The sequence below is a fragment of the Salmo salar genome, chromosome 20 (genome assembly GCF_965601325.2).
Source record: "Salmo salar chromosome 20, fSalSal1, whole genome shotgun sequence".
Classification (NCBI taxonomy): domain Eukaryota; kingdom Metazoa; phylum Chordata; class Actinopteri; order Salmoniformes; family Salmonidae; genus Salmo; species Salmo salar.
The window spans coordinates 38,505,631-38,520,925 of NC_138310.1; the positions used below are offsets into that span (position 1 = coordinate 38,505,631).

Sequence of the window (15,295 nt, forward strand, 5' to 3'; positions counted from 1 at the left end):
GTTCAGGTGGCTTGGGTTCCACGGCTGCTGCCAATGTGACAGTTGTGAATGGGGAAGGGCGTACACCCACACGCAGGCATCATGAGCTCAGGGTCTACTGCAGGATGTTGCCCTCGTCAGAGCTAAGATTACACACACACACACACACACACGTAATGGAGATGCCTCCCTTCCACAGCTCAGCGAATAAGAGAAGCGGATCTGAGGAAACGCTTCCTAAAAATCAAGTACAAGTGACGCTTCTGAGCTGCTGCTCTCGCTGTTCTAGAACCCTTCCAGGGTTGTCTGACATGTAAAACACTTCTGCTTTCACATTGATGAAACTAGCATTTAAGGCACAATGCGGACGCTCAACTTCGAGTAACTTTGTCTTCTCAAGATGTTTTAGAAGACTGAGGGGAAAGGTCTTTGTGAGTGCAAAGGACAACAAGCGCAGTAATTGTGCGTTTTAATTCAAATTGACTGTTTGCACTTTCCCCATTGTCACAAGAGAAGTAGAATTTATGGATTGCACCTTTATTATTTCTATGTTCAACACGTCAGCATCTTCCAACACTGTGGGCTGTGACTGGTAATATGAGCCGTTAGGTGATCCTCAGCAGAGATGAGATCGCTGAATGGAGGTTTGGATTTCACTGCATCCTCCACAAAAACAAGATTACTGGACACCAGGGAGAAACGGAGGGGGATTTCCTGATTCTGAATTATACTCAGGTCTTACTAGCTACTCTGTTGTTTGTTGGTATTTGAGACAGAGCAGGTGAGATGAACTTCCTGGAATCTCAACCGTGATGTCATCAAAGGTCCTCTTCAGCAGGCCTGAATATGTTCTACTCCATCCTCTGGCCCCTTAACAAATCCTCCCTTGTGATCACTTACCTAACATGACTGAATTGGCTAACGTGAAGCTGCGCTTAGACCAACTCAGTCGTGTCAGATTAGTGATGATTACTTACTTCAAAGGAATAAAGGAGAACAGAGGGATGCATTTACCAAGTACTGGAATAGGGCCTCTCTCCCTGGTCAGCTCTGCAGAAGGCAGGGGATATTGATGGCTTTTTATTTCTCTGCTTGGCTACAGTTCACTTTATTCCAGTGATTTGGGAAGTGTGAGGACGCTGGCGTAAACACTGGGAGCTGAGTGTAAACTGGACTTTCCTGTTGTCTCTCTGACTCTGGGAGCATTCGGACAGGGAATGTGGATCTCTCCGTTCAGCTCTGGCTGAGACACACTTGCATAAACAAACAGGAATAAACATGGTTCTCTCTTCTCCATTCACATTCTCGCTATGTCCCTGTGCTGTGACCTCAACCAGCTTCGGCATACAGCGTAAGTACACAGCACACACACAAAGATAGGAGCATCCCTGTACACCCTGGACTTTGACAAAATCTCACAGGCATTCATACAACCGTTGGCACTCTGGGCTCTGTCAGATACGGCCCCTAGTCATTCTAACATTACCAGGCAGAATCTAAACAACTAGGCACTCAGACTCGATACACAACACACTGCAATCAGCAATGAATCACAAAAGATAAGTTGACAGTTGATCACTTGTTATGGAGCCATCTTCAACAAGATCTTATAAATCAACCATCAGCTCTTCACAATTCAAATCTCTGTTGATCATGTCTGCCTTTTCACTATCAACTCTGAGCAAAAAGCAACAGTGAATCCACTGATGACCAATGAAAACCCCTTTCAGTTTTTGGGATGTACCAGACCATGGTTTACACACTGTTGTGCCAACCCAACCCGTACTATGCTGGCTCGGGTATAGAGCAGCTGGGACAACAAGGATCTGTCATGGGTCGCCATGTCATCTTCTTATTTCATTCAATTTAAAGGGACACCACCAAAAACGACTTCAAAATAGATATGTTATTTTCATTATCTTGCACATATCTGAACATATGACAGTTCCATGTTATTCAGATGAGTGAACACTACACCACTCCTGGACCAGCAATGGTTCACAATCATGACTAAACTAGTTTAATCTTTTTGGATCACCTGAGGAGGACTGGTTGCCAAATACTGTACCTGTGCTATAGAGACTGTTTGATGCTCTGATTTTCTTTGGAATCATCTGTGATCTGGCAGTTTTTATTTGACACTGTAGTAGGCTGGTTTCAAGCTGCATCTCAAAACAACGAAGGACCCTTGTATGGCAGTGGTACACTGACTGCAAACATCAGTCTCTTTCTCTCTGTGTGTCCTATCTTTGACCCAGTGCAGCCAATCCATAAGTATGTCATTATTACTGTGAGATAACCACTAGGCCAGCCATAGGAACACTGCCTTCTCCTGCGTCACTGCTCAACTCCACAGAGAGCCTGTAGCCACATTACACCATGCACAACGGTGTGTGTGTGTGTGTGTGTGTGTGTGTGTGTGTGTGTGTGTATCTAACGGTGCATTTCTCAGAGTGAGAGGAACACAGCCTTCTCAGTATTTTTATGTATTCAGATAGACGGGACGCTGTATCTTATGGCATTAACACGACATAAGAGCCATAACATTCTCATTATCTTATGGCATTAACACGACATAAGAGCCATAACGTTATCATTAGTAACTTACTGCAATGCCAATCATTTCATCAGTTTGGATCCTTGGTCGAGTCTGAAGTGAAGGGATAGGCTAATGTGCACGTGAAAGGATATTTCCTTAAAGATCAATTAAGGTTAATAACAAAACAGCTGGTCTGCGAAACTCTCCACCATGATGAACACACAGATTATGACCTAACACAAACAGACGGTAAAGATGAAATTGACAGAACCTAAGTGCCCAATCACACGGTTGTTTGGGGTATCGAAGTGTAAAAGGCTGCATTTTGCTGCACGGAGACCACCATAGCCATTTAGATTCCTAGATCATCATAAATGTGCCACTGCCAACTGTAGCAAATGATCATCAGACCAGAGTTTGACCCCAGTTCTAGTAATACTGTCTGAACATGTCGAATGTTGGGAAAGAATTGTTACGGTTTCACTGGTGGGCTCTACTACAGTCTAATCATAATCACGCGGTTAACAATTTCTTAAACAAAACTTAAAGCTGATGTGCGGGGTTATTTTTTTATTACATTTAGAAGGACCTTTGTTCACAAACGTAGGGCATGTCAAACGATTTTAAACCACAGGCCTGAACATACATAAGCTATATTGGACATCAATTGAGCTAGGGATGGATACATTGAAGGGTTTAAAAGCCTAGCATAAGCAATAAAACATGTTGTTTGGTGATGATGATGATGGTGGTGTATGGTATAAAGTAGATTTTAGAGCAGCATAGCGTCTGTAAATATCATGTTCAGAGACTATTTAGATTGCATCACTGTAGCATTCAACACAAAATGGAATTCGAACCCCATTCTACGCGTCAAAATGGTTCATTCATTTTATTAGACTGTTTGAAGACCTACCTTCTCTTGCTTTTAACAGTACCGTATTGGCCACAATATTCTCCAGCTCCATTTAAAATCCTTTGATTTTGCTGAATAGGTTTGTTGTTGTTTTTACGTCGGCACAGCAACACCTTGCTCTTCACGGCTAAATTGCTTTTCGTTTTACTCCAAATCCGAATCAAATGTATACATTTCAAATTCCTTGAAAGTCAATACACAGGCTATCGAGGAAATCCTTGTAATATTAACTAGGGCATGGTTCATATTGTCGTCTCCGAATACAGCGTCCGGAGGGCATTTCCATTCCAATTCCGGAGACTGTTGTGTGTTTCGTGCGGAATCAAAGAAGGATAGGACTGTTGGGCCATCAATACATCTCGAAACAGCCCGAGACCTCAGCAAGACCTACATCCTTTGGTAACGCATTCCTAACAGCGGCTGAAGCACAGACCAGTAGCACTGGTGGGAGTTGGTGAAGTGAAGTGTACTAGACTCAACGTGCTCCACCTCTTGGTGCATAATAATAAAAAAAAAAGGGCTGGGTTTTTTTAATCTTGGTTGTAATGTTTGGCGGAGCTCTAAGCGGTTTCCCCCGTGGTTCTCGTCAATATTTCGGTTATATTTGGATATCGTGCAGGGGGCTAAGTGTACAGCCAATGGAAGTTCAATGATTTCTAATAAGAGTTCGCAAATCTTGATCCACCAAGTTGGTGGTTCCAATATTCCATTCCATCGCCCGTGGAACACACATCCAGTCGGAAGGGGCGTGTTCATATCTGGCCCATGACGTATGCGTTGTTGAGTGTGCCTGTCTGGCTGTCATAGACATCTGATAGCGGCACATTCTTGCCATCCCCTCCCAATGCAATGCCAAGCGGTAGAACTGAAGATGAAAGACCTTGGGAGAAAGAATGATATTGATAACGGTGATTGGTCCGTTGTTCAAATGCTGTTTTTCATCTGACATGGAAAGCCTAAGAACCGCGGTGCACAATAATATATTTTAATTATGAAAACTGATCAAACACAACATCCAATTATCTCAAGATCTCATACAGGCCTACCAGTAGACTTTATGCCTGTCTTCTTAGGTTCATATATACTGAACAAAAATATTAACGCAATATGCAACAATATCAATGGTTTTACTGTGTTACAGTTCATATAATGACATCAGTCAATTGAAACGAATTCGAGGCCCTAATATATGGATTTCACAAGACTGGGCAGGGGCGCAGCCATGGGTGGGCATAGGCCCACCCAATTGGCAGCCAGGTCCATCCACTTGCGAGCCAGGCCCAGCCAATCAGAATTTGTTTTTCCCCACAAAAAGGCTTTATTACTGACAAAAATACTCCTCAGTTTCATCAGGTGTCTGGTCTCAGACGATCCCGCAAGTGAGGAAGCTGGACTGGCGTGGGTACACGTGGTCTGCGGTTGTGGATGTACTGCCAAATTCTCTAAAACAGCATTGGAGACCGCTTATGGTAGAGAAATTAGCATTCAATTATCTGGCAACAGCTCTGGTGGACATTCCTGCAGTCAGCATGTCAATTGCACGCTCCTTCAAAACTTCAGACATCTGTGGCATTGTGTTGTATGACAAAACTGGAACACACTCCATCACTCTCCTTCTTGGTCAAATAGCCCTTACACAGCCTGGAGGTATGTTGGGTCATTGTCCTGTTGAAAAACATGATAGTCCCACCAAGCGCAAACCAGATGGGATGGCGTATTGCTACAGAATGCTGTGGTAGCCATGCTGGTTAAGTGTGCCTTGAATTCCAAATAAATCACCGATAGTGTCACCAGCAAAGCACCATCACACCACCTCCTCCATGCTTCATGGTGGGAACCACACATGCAGAGATCATCCGTTCACCTACTCTGCATCTCATAAAGACACGGCAGTTGGAATCAAAAATCTCAAATTTGGACTCATCAGACAAAAGGACAGATTTCTACCGGTCTTATGTCCATTGCTCGTGTTTCTTGGCCTAAGCAAGTGTCTTCTTATTGGTGTCTTTTAGTAGTAGTTTCTTTGCAGCAATTTGACCATGAAGGCCTGATTCACGCAGTCTCTTCTGAACAGTTGATGTTGAGATGTGTCTGTCACTTGAACTCTGAAGGATTTATTTGGGCTGCAATTTCTGAGGCTGGTAACTCTAATGAACATATCCTCTGCAGCAGAGGTAACTCTGGGTCTTCCTTTCCTGTGGCTGTCCTCATGAGAGCCAGTTTCATCATAGCGCTTGATGGTTTTTGCTACTGCACTTGAAGAAACTTTCAAAGTTATTGACATTTTCCGGATTGACGGACCTTTATGTCTTAAAGTAACGATGGACTGTCATTTGTCTTTGCTTATTCGAACTGTTCTTGCCATAATATGGACTTGGTCTTTTACCAAATAGGGCTATCTTCTGTATACCATCCCTACCCTGTCACAACGCAACTGATTGGCTCAAACGCTTTTGGAAGGAAAGAAATTTAAAAAATTCACTTTTAACAAGGCACACCTGTTCATTGAAATGCATTCCAGGTGACTACATGAAGCTGGGTGAGACAGTGTGCAAAGCTGTCATCAAGGCAACAGGTGGCTACTTTGAAGAAATAAAAATACATTTTGATTTAACACTTTTTTGGTTACTACATGATTCCATATGTGCTATTTCATAGTTTTGATGTAGTTACTATTCTTCTACATTGTAGAAAATAATAAAAATAAAGAAAAACCCTGGAATGAGTAGGTGTGTTCAAACTTTGACTGGTACTGTACGTGATATACAATTGAATCCGTGTTCATGCAGCTCAGTGTGCCCGTACCCATATGGGGATTAAAACTTCATGACTTGCTCCTACATATCGACAAGCATAGGCTATTACAGTTCTTCAGGTCCCATTGGTAGGACAGTCTTGAACAAATCTCGTGTAGTTTGTTCTTCCATGATTAAACATTCACCAATAGAACAGAGGGTAGAGACTTGTTATTCTCTATATTGCCATATTTTCCTCTTCTGTGTTGGGGATTAGGGCCTGGTTCCAGGTGAGCAGCATGTCCTGCGCAGTCGAATCATTGAAGTATAATTCTTCATCCAAATTGAGGTTAGTGATCACTGTTCTGATGTCCAGAAGCTATTTTTAGTCATAGAAAATTATGGTGGAAACATTATGTACAAAAAAAACTTAAAGATCAGCACAAAAAGAAAAAAACACAAAATAGCATATTTGGTCAGGAGCCCGTAAAACGGACGCTATACATCCCAGCGCCATTCTCCATCAGATTGGCTGATCCCACCTGATCACCCAGTTGGACATGACTGGGTCGCCAAGAGGGATCAGCCAATGAAGTTGGAAGTCCCACCCAGTTGACTACATTAAAATGATGGAAGCCCTCAATGTCACTGCCCATGCTAATATACTAGAGACCTCCATCACTCTATGGGAGACCACAGTGCCTTCTGCAGTAGAGCAGTGATCCATAGTCAGACTCAAATGAAAATTCCCATTTACAAATTAAACAAAGCAGACTTCAGTAATAAAATAACAAAATCTTTTATGGAAAACAAATCTTGCCATTACAATGTGTCTGCTTACACGAACAGAGTTCATCACTATATACTATTGACTTAGTTCTCAGTGCTATGGTATGAAAATCATAATTCATTTCTAATCAAATGTAGTCTTGTAGACAATCTAGGTTGTGTGGTCTACCTTCAAATCATGCATCACTTAATTCATTGTTTGCTTTCAAACCAATGAGTCATAATCAAAATGAAATCAGTACAGTATTTAGTGTGACGTTGCGTCATCTACAAAGCACACATTCTTCTCACAGTCTTCAAAATAATCCCCTATTCAACATATAACTGAGGAGTCCAGTATTACGTAAGAAAATGGAACAGAAATGCCTTCAGTATTCATCGAGATTATCTGCTTTTGGGATGGATAGGCCTCTGTCCTTCAGCGCGGTCACCTTGGCTTTCTCTGTCTTCTGCTTGGCTTGCTGTTGCAATCGCTGCTCCTCCAGGATCTCCTCTATAGAAACTTGCTGCAAGACGTTGTCACACAGCTTATCAATGTCCTTAAGCGGGATCATATTAAACATACTGTCAACGTACATGTCATGCATGTCCTTCTGGAGAGTAATAGCAGTGGCACACATGTAAACCCCAGCAATTGATTGTTATCAACTGATCAAATCAAACTGTATGTCACATGCACAGAATTCAACAGGTGTAAACCTTACCTAAAATATTTACTTACAAGCCCTTAACCAGCAATGCAGATTAAAAAAATATATATATATATCTGCTACAAAAATGCATCAAATATAAAATAAAGTACAAAAAAGTAACAATAAAATAACGAGGCTATATACAGTGGGGACCGGTACCGAGTCAATGTGCAGGGGTACTGGTTAGTTGAGGTAATATGTACATGTAGGGAGGGGTAAAGTGACTATGCATAGATAATAAACAGTGAGTAGTAGTAGCATAAAAAAAGGGGGTCAATATAAATAGTCCAGGTATCCATTTGATTAACATTAGCAGTCTTATGGCTTGGGGGTAGAAGCTGTTAAGGAGCCTTTTGGACCTAGACTTGGTGCTCCAGTACCGCTTGCCGTGTGGTAGCAGAGAAAACAGTCTATGACTTGGGTGACTGGAGTCTTTGACCATTTTTAGGGCCTTCCTCTGACACTGCCTGGTATAGAGGTCCTGGATGTCAGGAAGCTTGGCCAGTGAGTTCAATCAAAGATAATCTTAGAACGATAGGATCCTGTTTCTAATGCTGAATATAGTCTTAAGATGCTTTTGGGAAACCGGGCCCTGTGTGTGAATCAACCACGCTACGTAGGTGACAACTAAAGTTTGGGCTGAAGTACTTACTAATCATGTGAGTATATTGAAAAACTGCTACACATTCAACTGAGGGGTATAACACAAAACTAAATCATCAAGTTAGTCAGCTAACTTGCCTGAATATTCTGAAATAACATTTGAGTTTTTAGAAAGATAAGCTTGAAATGGGCATGGTCTAATTGACTCAACAACCAAACACATATCTATGTTTAGCTTTCTTAAATGAACCAGAAAATCAGCTGTTATTTCTGGTTGTTCATTATTCTCTATGATCCTAATTTGTAGTGTACCCCCCTGGTCAACAGGCTTACTTTAGCACAAACAAATGACTGTGTAGGCCTACTCTACTAAGGAAAGCTAAAGCAGCCTTGAAGTACTGATAAAGAACAAGAGGGTGGCATGGATGAATACTTACTATTTCTCCAAGCAAAACAACATTCTCTCCTCTCACAATGAAGATTCCTCTGGGGATGTCTCCAAACTTCTTGCCCACATGGATGCGCTCAACTGTTTGATGAAAAACTAGGTTGGCTGAAAGAGAAGGCGAAGAGATGAGATAGGGAAGTTAAGATCATTTTCCCTTTGCTTGCCTGAATGTACCTACTTGTGAATAAGTTACATTATCTGAGTATTGACAACATCAAAGTAAGCTAAGGCTAGTGTTTAAACTGAAATATGATTATTAGTTTGTTAATTTGCAATACCAAACTGGTCAATGCTTCTCAGAAACCCAATTAGCGTTCGTCCATCTCGAAGAAGTACAAGATGCTTTTCTGCAAGAAAAAAAAGGGAACGTTTATAGTTGAGCCACCGCACGTGGTTACAATGTATCCAATCGTTGCCCCCCACTCCCCACAGTGAGTTTTGGATACAATGTTGCAAGGTCGCCCCGTGTCGAATGATGAATAGTTAACAAGAACGGGTTCATAATTTACCAGTGACTGTATTTGATCATTATCATCATCACGGTTTTCGAACGTTGGAAATGTTTTGGACTTTTCACTCACACTTCTGTCTCAACTCAGCCTAACCTTTGCTATCCCAACTTACTGTCTATATCATCGATGAGACTCGCGGTCCCTGGCATGTAGTTCATTTTGATCGTGTGTAGCTATTCGCCGTGTATGACATGTGTCAAGGAAAATCGTTCAAAAGTATACCTGTATCCTCTCAACAGGAAGAGCAGGGGACGCATGCTCAGGGAAACACTTCCTGTAGAATTGTAACCCATTAAGCGCCGATAGCACCGCACATTGGAAAACGTTCTTCTGTAATTTATTATTGTATCCGATAATAGATAAAATTGTTATTGTATTTGAATTTCGATTGAGTTATTAAGTGACAATTTAGGCTAATATAACTTTAATAACTGATGTATATTTAGAACATTGCATTTTTCTAATAATGTAATACTTTGAATGAATATGCTTTTGGTTTTTAATAAGACACAAATATAAGGCCATTTAAACAACTACGGTGAATTGTAACCATCGCCACTTGTTTAAACAAATCATTGGTTTAAATCCACGCATTCGATGAGCTCTGCTCTAAACTCTGAGCGCCTATTGGTCAAAATAACTAATATTCTACGCACGTGGACAAAAGGAAAAGGGAGGGGCGAAAATGAAAGGGCCAAACAATAATATATTTAGCTGTCCATGGTCAATGCCTTCAACAACTCGAGAATTACATTAAAGCATTTGTTTTTCATAGCAGTCAGAGTGCTCAGTCCATTTTGACAGTCCATTTTTATCACCATTTCTTTTAATGACAAACGACAGAAGTGCTGGGGACGCTGCTTGGGTTATGCATCATCAAATGCAGTCGAATCCCAAATCCGCCTGGCCCTCAAATTTCAACTCGGAAAATAATAACGTGAACTGGAATAACGCTATGGTACGACACATTGTATAGCCAATTCATGTCAACACGTAGATAACTAGTTATGTTAATCACATTTTAGAACATACGATTTAATGTTCGTAAACACGCGTTAGTATTTTTGTACTGTGTATACAGTTTAGCGTTCATTAGCTAGCAAGCTAGTTAGCCTGCGTTCTAGCCAGCTACTTTTAGCTAGCTAGCCGTCTCCTGACCGTTTGTCCCATCTACCTAACTAGTAAGATGTCCTATATTGCTAGCTACCTAACTTGCTTAGTTGGTTATATTTGACATGCAGATTGTCTAGTTATGTAGTTTGTAGTGTATGATAAATATCCTAGCTAGTTAATGGCTACTGATTTGTGATACTTCTGCTGCTAGCTAACCTTAGCTAGCTATTATGTAATACAGTAGGAAACGCTTTCTTGCTGCATTACTAGACGGTTGGATACTTTAGTCAAACAAGTTATTGAAGTGACGTGACAATAGAGGTCTGGGGTTACTGTTTACTCATGTCAATATAGTTGACTATTTAAACATTGCGGATTTTGAGCCCATGTAAAATATCTTATCATGTGTCTACAGGACGCTTCCCAATACCCTGGTTACTCCTCAAACTACTGGTATCCTCAGACACATTCCACAGCAGGGCACTATCCAAATGCCTACCCTTCAGGATCCGATGTGCAGCCACCTTACAACCCACAGGTACAGTACGGCCTCATGTTATGTCATAGCAAAGGCCCTCTAAATCCACCTCTATACATGGGGATTAAGTCCTAATCTGTCGTCTCAAGGGCTCTCACCCTTCCTTGACACTTTGTTACTCACGCACACATATTTTCACAGACTGGCAGTCTGGCACTCAAATTCAAACCCTTACTGATGTATGCACACATTCCCTCTCTCTCCCTATCCAGGCAATGCAAGCATATCCAAATGGCCACGGCGTCTATAACCCTGGTCCAGGCCAGTATCCGGCAAATTCTTTCCACCCATCCAACCCATTCTACTGTGCAGAGCAGATGTCTCCCAGGCAGGCAACAGGCCAGTACCCTAGCCAGGGCTGCCCAGGACCAGAGCAGAGCACAGGCGGGTCAGGACAACCCCACACCCAGCACCAACATCAGCACCACCACTACCCTGGACCACACTGTCAAGGGGTAAGTGCATTCAACGAGGGCAGGGCAGTGTTTAACAGTGTCTAAGGTAAAGGCAGTTGGGTATAATGGCTCTTGTCTATTTTCTCCCAGGCCCCTAGCTATCCTCCTGGGTCTTACACACACTATGGGGAAGGTGGTCCTGCATTGCCTGCAAACCCCCAATACTCCACTGGACAGGCCCTTCACCCTAGGCCACAGGCTGAGGCTTGGGCCCACTCGGGTGGGTATGGGCCCTCACACCAGCAGTGGCAGCCAGGCACCCAACCTCTACACAGCAACTATGGGAACCCTGTCCGCCCACAACATCCCCCAGCCTGGCCAGGCACTGGCACTGGAGCCCCACCCCCCTATGAAGCCAAGGTACGTGTGGAACACAAGGGAGGCATCTCAATTACCTAAATTGGCCTTTGGTCGTCTCGTCTCCTTTATTTTAACATATTGTTTCTAAAATGCCCTCCAAGTGGTACTAATTTTGTTCTTCTTGGAAGAAAGGGGATAGTTCAGAAAAGCTCATACCCCCCTCCGGTACCATAGCAATCTTGGGTCTGAATTAATTTTCTATTCATTACACACTAATTGTGTAAGACAATCTTTTTTACCTCCTCAGGACCAGCACTACCCAGGACCCCACCAGCACCAGTGTGCCCCACAGGTGGGACCCAAACCCAGACCAGCCCCCTCCCCTAACCCCACTAATGGCAAGCCCGTCGACTTCAGCTCACCTCCCCAGATGTACAACAAACCAGGACGAGGGGGGGTGCAGGAGCCAAAGCCTTCCCAGGGTGAGCCTCCAACCCAGCCCCAGGGTCCGATCGGGCCCCAGCCCCTGAGCGACAACCCCAGCTTGGCCAAAGTCCAGCAGGTCATGGCCCGGGTGCTTTTGCTCCATGAGGATGTGGATGAATTTGTGGGTAAAAAATCGGACAAGAGTTACCGGTACCTGGAGGAACTGCTGACCAAGGAGCTGCTGGTTCTAGACTCAGTGGAGACTCAGGGACAGGAAGTGGTCAGGCAGGCCCGGAAGGAGGCTGTGCAGAGGATCCAGGCCATACTGGACCGGCTGGAGAAAAAGGCCTTCTGAATTGGACTGTTCTTTTTTTGTGACATTTGAATCTAAACCGGTCCCTTGGAATTAAATGCCCAATTCTCTGTTTGTTGACTACATCTCCTGGATCGTAAAGGTTTAGATAGACTGGTTCTCGACAAGGACTTAGGGTTTGGTTTGGAATCAGGCCAGCTTATGCTACTTCACGCAGGTGTGATCAGGAACATAAGAGATGCCATGTCAAAGTATTCATGATGGCAAATGTAATGGTTGTACATATCAAGTCATGACTAAGTTATGGTGTTGTTGGGTTAGTTGTCATAACCCGACATTAGTGTCCATGATGGCTTAAAGCATCGGTTATGTCATGCTTGTGCCAGTGTAATGTAGTCTTATAATGGTGGTTTCATATAGTGTCACCATGTTCCTTTCAAAGTAGGTAAACTTTGCCCCTTAATCACTGATAGGGTGAGATGTTTTTGCCTGGTTAATAAGGCTTGGATTTGGCGTAGGCTAATCTGATCCTAGATCTGTATTCAAAGGCCACTTCTACCATGAGTGTTCCTTCCATTCACCATGTTTTCTTACATGTTGTGAACCATTTGCACTACCATGACATTTCCCCTTTATCACTCACCCTAACCTTATCACCCACCTGTCATTGTAAGCAGAATGCAAACAGTGTGCATTCACACACAGCCTTCCAAATTGTCGCAGGGATTGACATTAAGGGTTGCCCTATTGCCTTTGTCAAGTTAACTGAGCAGTCATGCAAGTTAAGCCTGCTCTGAGGTTGCTTCATTAGTCAGGTGATATGTTTTTAAAAAGGGAATACAACCAAACTGCAAATAATTTCAATAGCCTAAAACTGATATTCCTTTAAGTGAAAGACAGAATTTATGGCAGTTGGGCAAGTTACTTATTTTTTATTTTTTTACTGATTTAAATACTTCTGATTTAAGCACTTCTACTTAATTTACATTTGAGCAAGTGATCATAATCTCTGAGCAACCAAAAAAATGCTCCTGACTTGCCTTTTTAGACTTTAATATCAGTCCCTGGGTGGGTAATGTTACACACTTCCGTTCATTTACACTTTTTTTCAGTATCTACAAAGGTAGAGTCAATGCGGTCGATGGAAGAAATTCATTAATTCAATTAATGACTTAAAGTTGCTCAATGGAAATATTGAGGAAGTTTCAATTCACTTCCTGAATAAATTACATTTGTAATTCCATCTATCCTAACCCTGGTATGTTCTGTATAGTAGTTGGTCTACAACTCCTCCACAATGCTTTTGCCATTGATTGGTTTTAGACATTGTAATTAAGTGCAGGCCTAGGATCAGTTTAGTGTTATTCTTCGAAGGACGAAAAGGAAAACAGACCTTAGACCCTGTTCAATTACTTCCTTCTTTAGAGTAATCTCTGACCTTTCTACCAGTTTTACCATTCAAGTTCATATCTGACCAGGATCCATATCCACAAATCATCTCGGAATATGAGTGCTGATCTAGTATCAGGTCCACCCTGTCCATATAATCTTATTCATTATGATCTAAAAGGCGAAACTGAACCTAGATCGGCACTCCTACTGAGAGGCTTTGTGGATACGGGCTCAGTGATATTTTAAGGAAGAAGGATGTATTGAAACAGGTGGTTGGGGTCAGCTTCATCCTACAGCACTATGATTGGAGGTTTTTTTTTTCTTCTTCTTCAAAACAACAAATCAAATGCTTTTCTTATTTAATCTAGCACCAAAAATCCCTTTCTTAGACTGTTCATTTCTTAGAAATCAGCTACTTTGTTGATAAAAATAAATTATCACGAGTGCCATAATATCGGCAGGTGCTTTTTCAAATCGTTATAAAAAATAAACTTTAAATCTCTTAAGCTTTGCATGGATCAAAATGTTCTGTTTGTCATATGTTTATTTTTTTCCTGTGATGTTATTTTTGTGTTCAGATAGAGAACCATTCACTAACTAAAAAATATATATATTTGTAACATAGAAGACACTTTAAATACAGGGACCAAGGTCCTGTCTACAGCGGTTTCTGACGTAATGCATGTTTCTAACATAAGATGGGAATATTTTCCTGACTGATTCAGAAATGACTACAGCTCAAACAGATGAATTGCATTAAATGTCAGTACATTTTTCAAATGTGTTATGCATGTTATTGTATAGTCTTTTGGAAAACATACCATAAACACTCAAAATTAACAAGAGTTTGTCATGATAGGTGGGAGAGAGAAAATTAAAGGCGTTTGAATGAAGTGAGGGGTAATGAAAGTGAGACAACACACTGCAAGCTGATATACAGTACCAGTCAAAAGTTTGGACACACCTACTCATTCCAGGTTTTTCTTTATTTTTACTATTTTATACATTGTAGAATAATAGTGTAGACTTACTACATGATTCCATGTGTTATTTCATAGTGTAACCAACAACTGTTAAACAAATCAAAATATATTTTATATTAGATTCTTCAAAGTAGCCACGCATTGCCGAGTGGCGCAGCGGTCTAAGGCACTACATCTCAGTACTAGAGGCGTCACTACAGGCCCTGGTTCGATTCCAGGCTGTATCACAGCCGGCTGGGATTGGGAGTCCCATAGGGCGGCACACAATTGGCCCAGCGTTGCTAGGGTTTGGCTGGGTTAGGCCGTCATTGTAAATAAGAATGTGTTCTTAACTGACTTGCCTAGTTAAATAAAAAATGACAGCGTTGCACACTTGGTGCTCTCTCAACCAGCTTCACAATGTAGTCACCTTGAATGCATTTCATTTAACAGGTGTGCCTTCTTTTAAAAGTTAATTTGTGGAATTTCATGCGTTTGAGCCAATCAGTTGTGTTGTGACAAAGTAGGGGGGTATACAGAAGATAGCCCTCTTTGGTAAAAGACCAAGTCCATATTATGGCAA

General features: G+C 42.0%; 3 protein-coding genes across 6 annotated transcripts in view; 1 reads left to right on the plus strand and 2 right to left on the minus strand.

The window, feature by feature from the left end:
* Nucleotides 1-4,195, minus strand: part of LOC106580577 (G protein-coupled receptor kinase 5) — a 44,192-nt gene extending 39,997 nt beyond the window's left edge. For both annotated transcript variants that reach the window (XM_014161783.3, XM_014161784.3), the window contains exon 1: nt 3,435-4,195. In XM_014161783.3, the coding sequence (XP_014017258.1) occupies nt 3,435-3,486 (52 nt within the window). In that variant the 5' untranslated portion in view covers nt 3,487-4,195. The remainder of the gene's footprint in view (nt 1-3,434) is intronic.
* A 2,757-nt stretch (nt 4,196-6,952) lies between these two features.
* On the minus strand, nt 6,953-9,482 carry LOC106580576 (U6 snRNA-associated Sm-like protein LSm1). 3 transcript variants are annotated; one of them, XM_014161782.3, is made up of 4 exons: nt 9,326-9,482; nt 8,980-9,048; nt 8,691-8,806; nt 6,953-7,464 (listed from the first exon to the last, which is right to left on the minus strand). In XM_014161782.3, the coding sequence occupies exons 1-4, from the start codon at nt 9,369-9,371 to the stop codon at nt 7,327-7,329; spliced, it is 369 nt and encodes a 122-aa protein (XP_014017257.1). In that variant the 5' UTR covers nt 9,372-9,482; the 3' UTR covers nt 6,953-7,326. The 3 variants fall into 3 exon arrangements, with proteins under 3 accessions (XP_014017257.1, XP_014017256.1, XP_045559268.1); XM_014161781.3 differs by having other exon boundaries at nt 6,953-7,497; XM_045703312.2 differs by lacking the exon at nt 8,980-9,048 and having other exon boundaries at nt 6,953-7,497; nt 9,326-9,470.
* A 392-nt stretch (nt 9,483-9,874) lies between these two features.
* Nucleotides 9,875-14,256, plus strand: LOC106580575 (BAG family molecular chaperone regulator 4). Its single transcript, XM_014161780.3, has 5 exons — nt 9,875-10,171; nt 10,742-10,864; nt 11,077-11,319; nt 11,410-11,679; nt 11,927-14,256. Exons 1-5 carry the CDS (start codon nt 10,043-10,045, stop codon nt 12,398-12,400), a joined length of 1,239 nt encoding a protein of 412 aa, XP_014017255.1. The 5' UTR covers nt 9,875-10,042; the 3' UTR covers nt 12,401-14,256.
* Nucleotides 14,257-15,295: the final 1,039 nt, after the last annotated feature.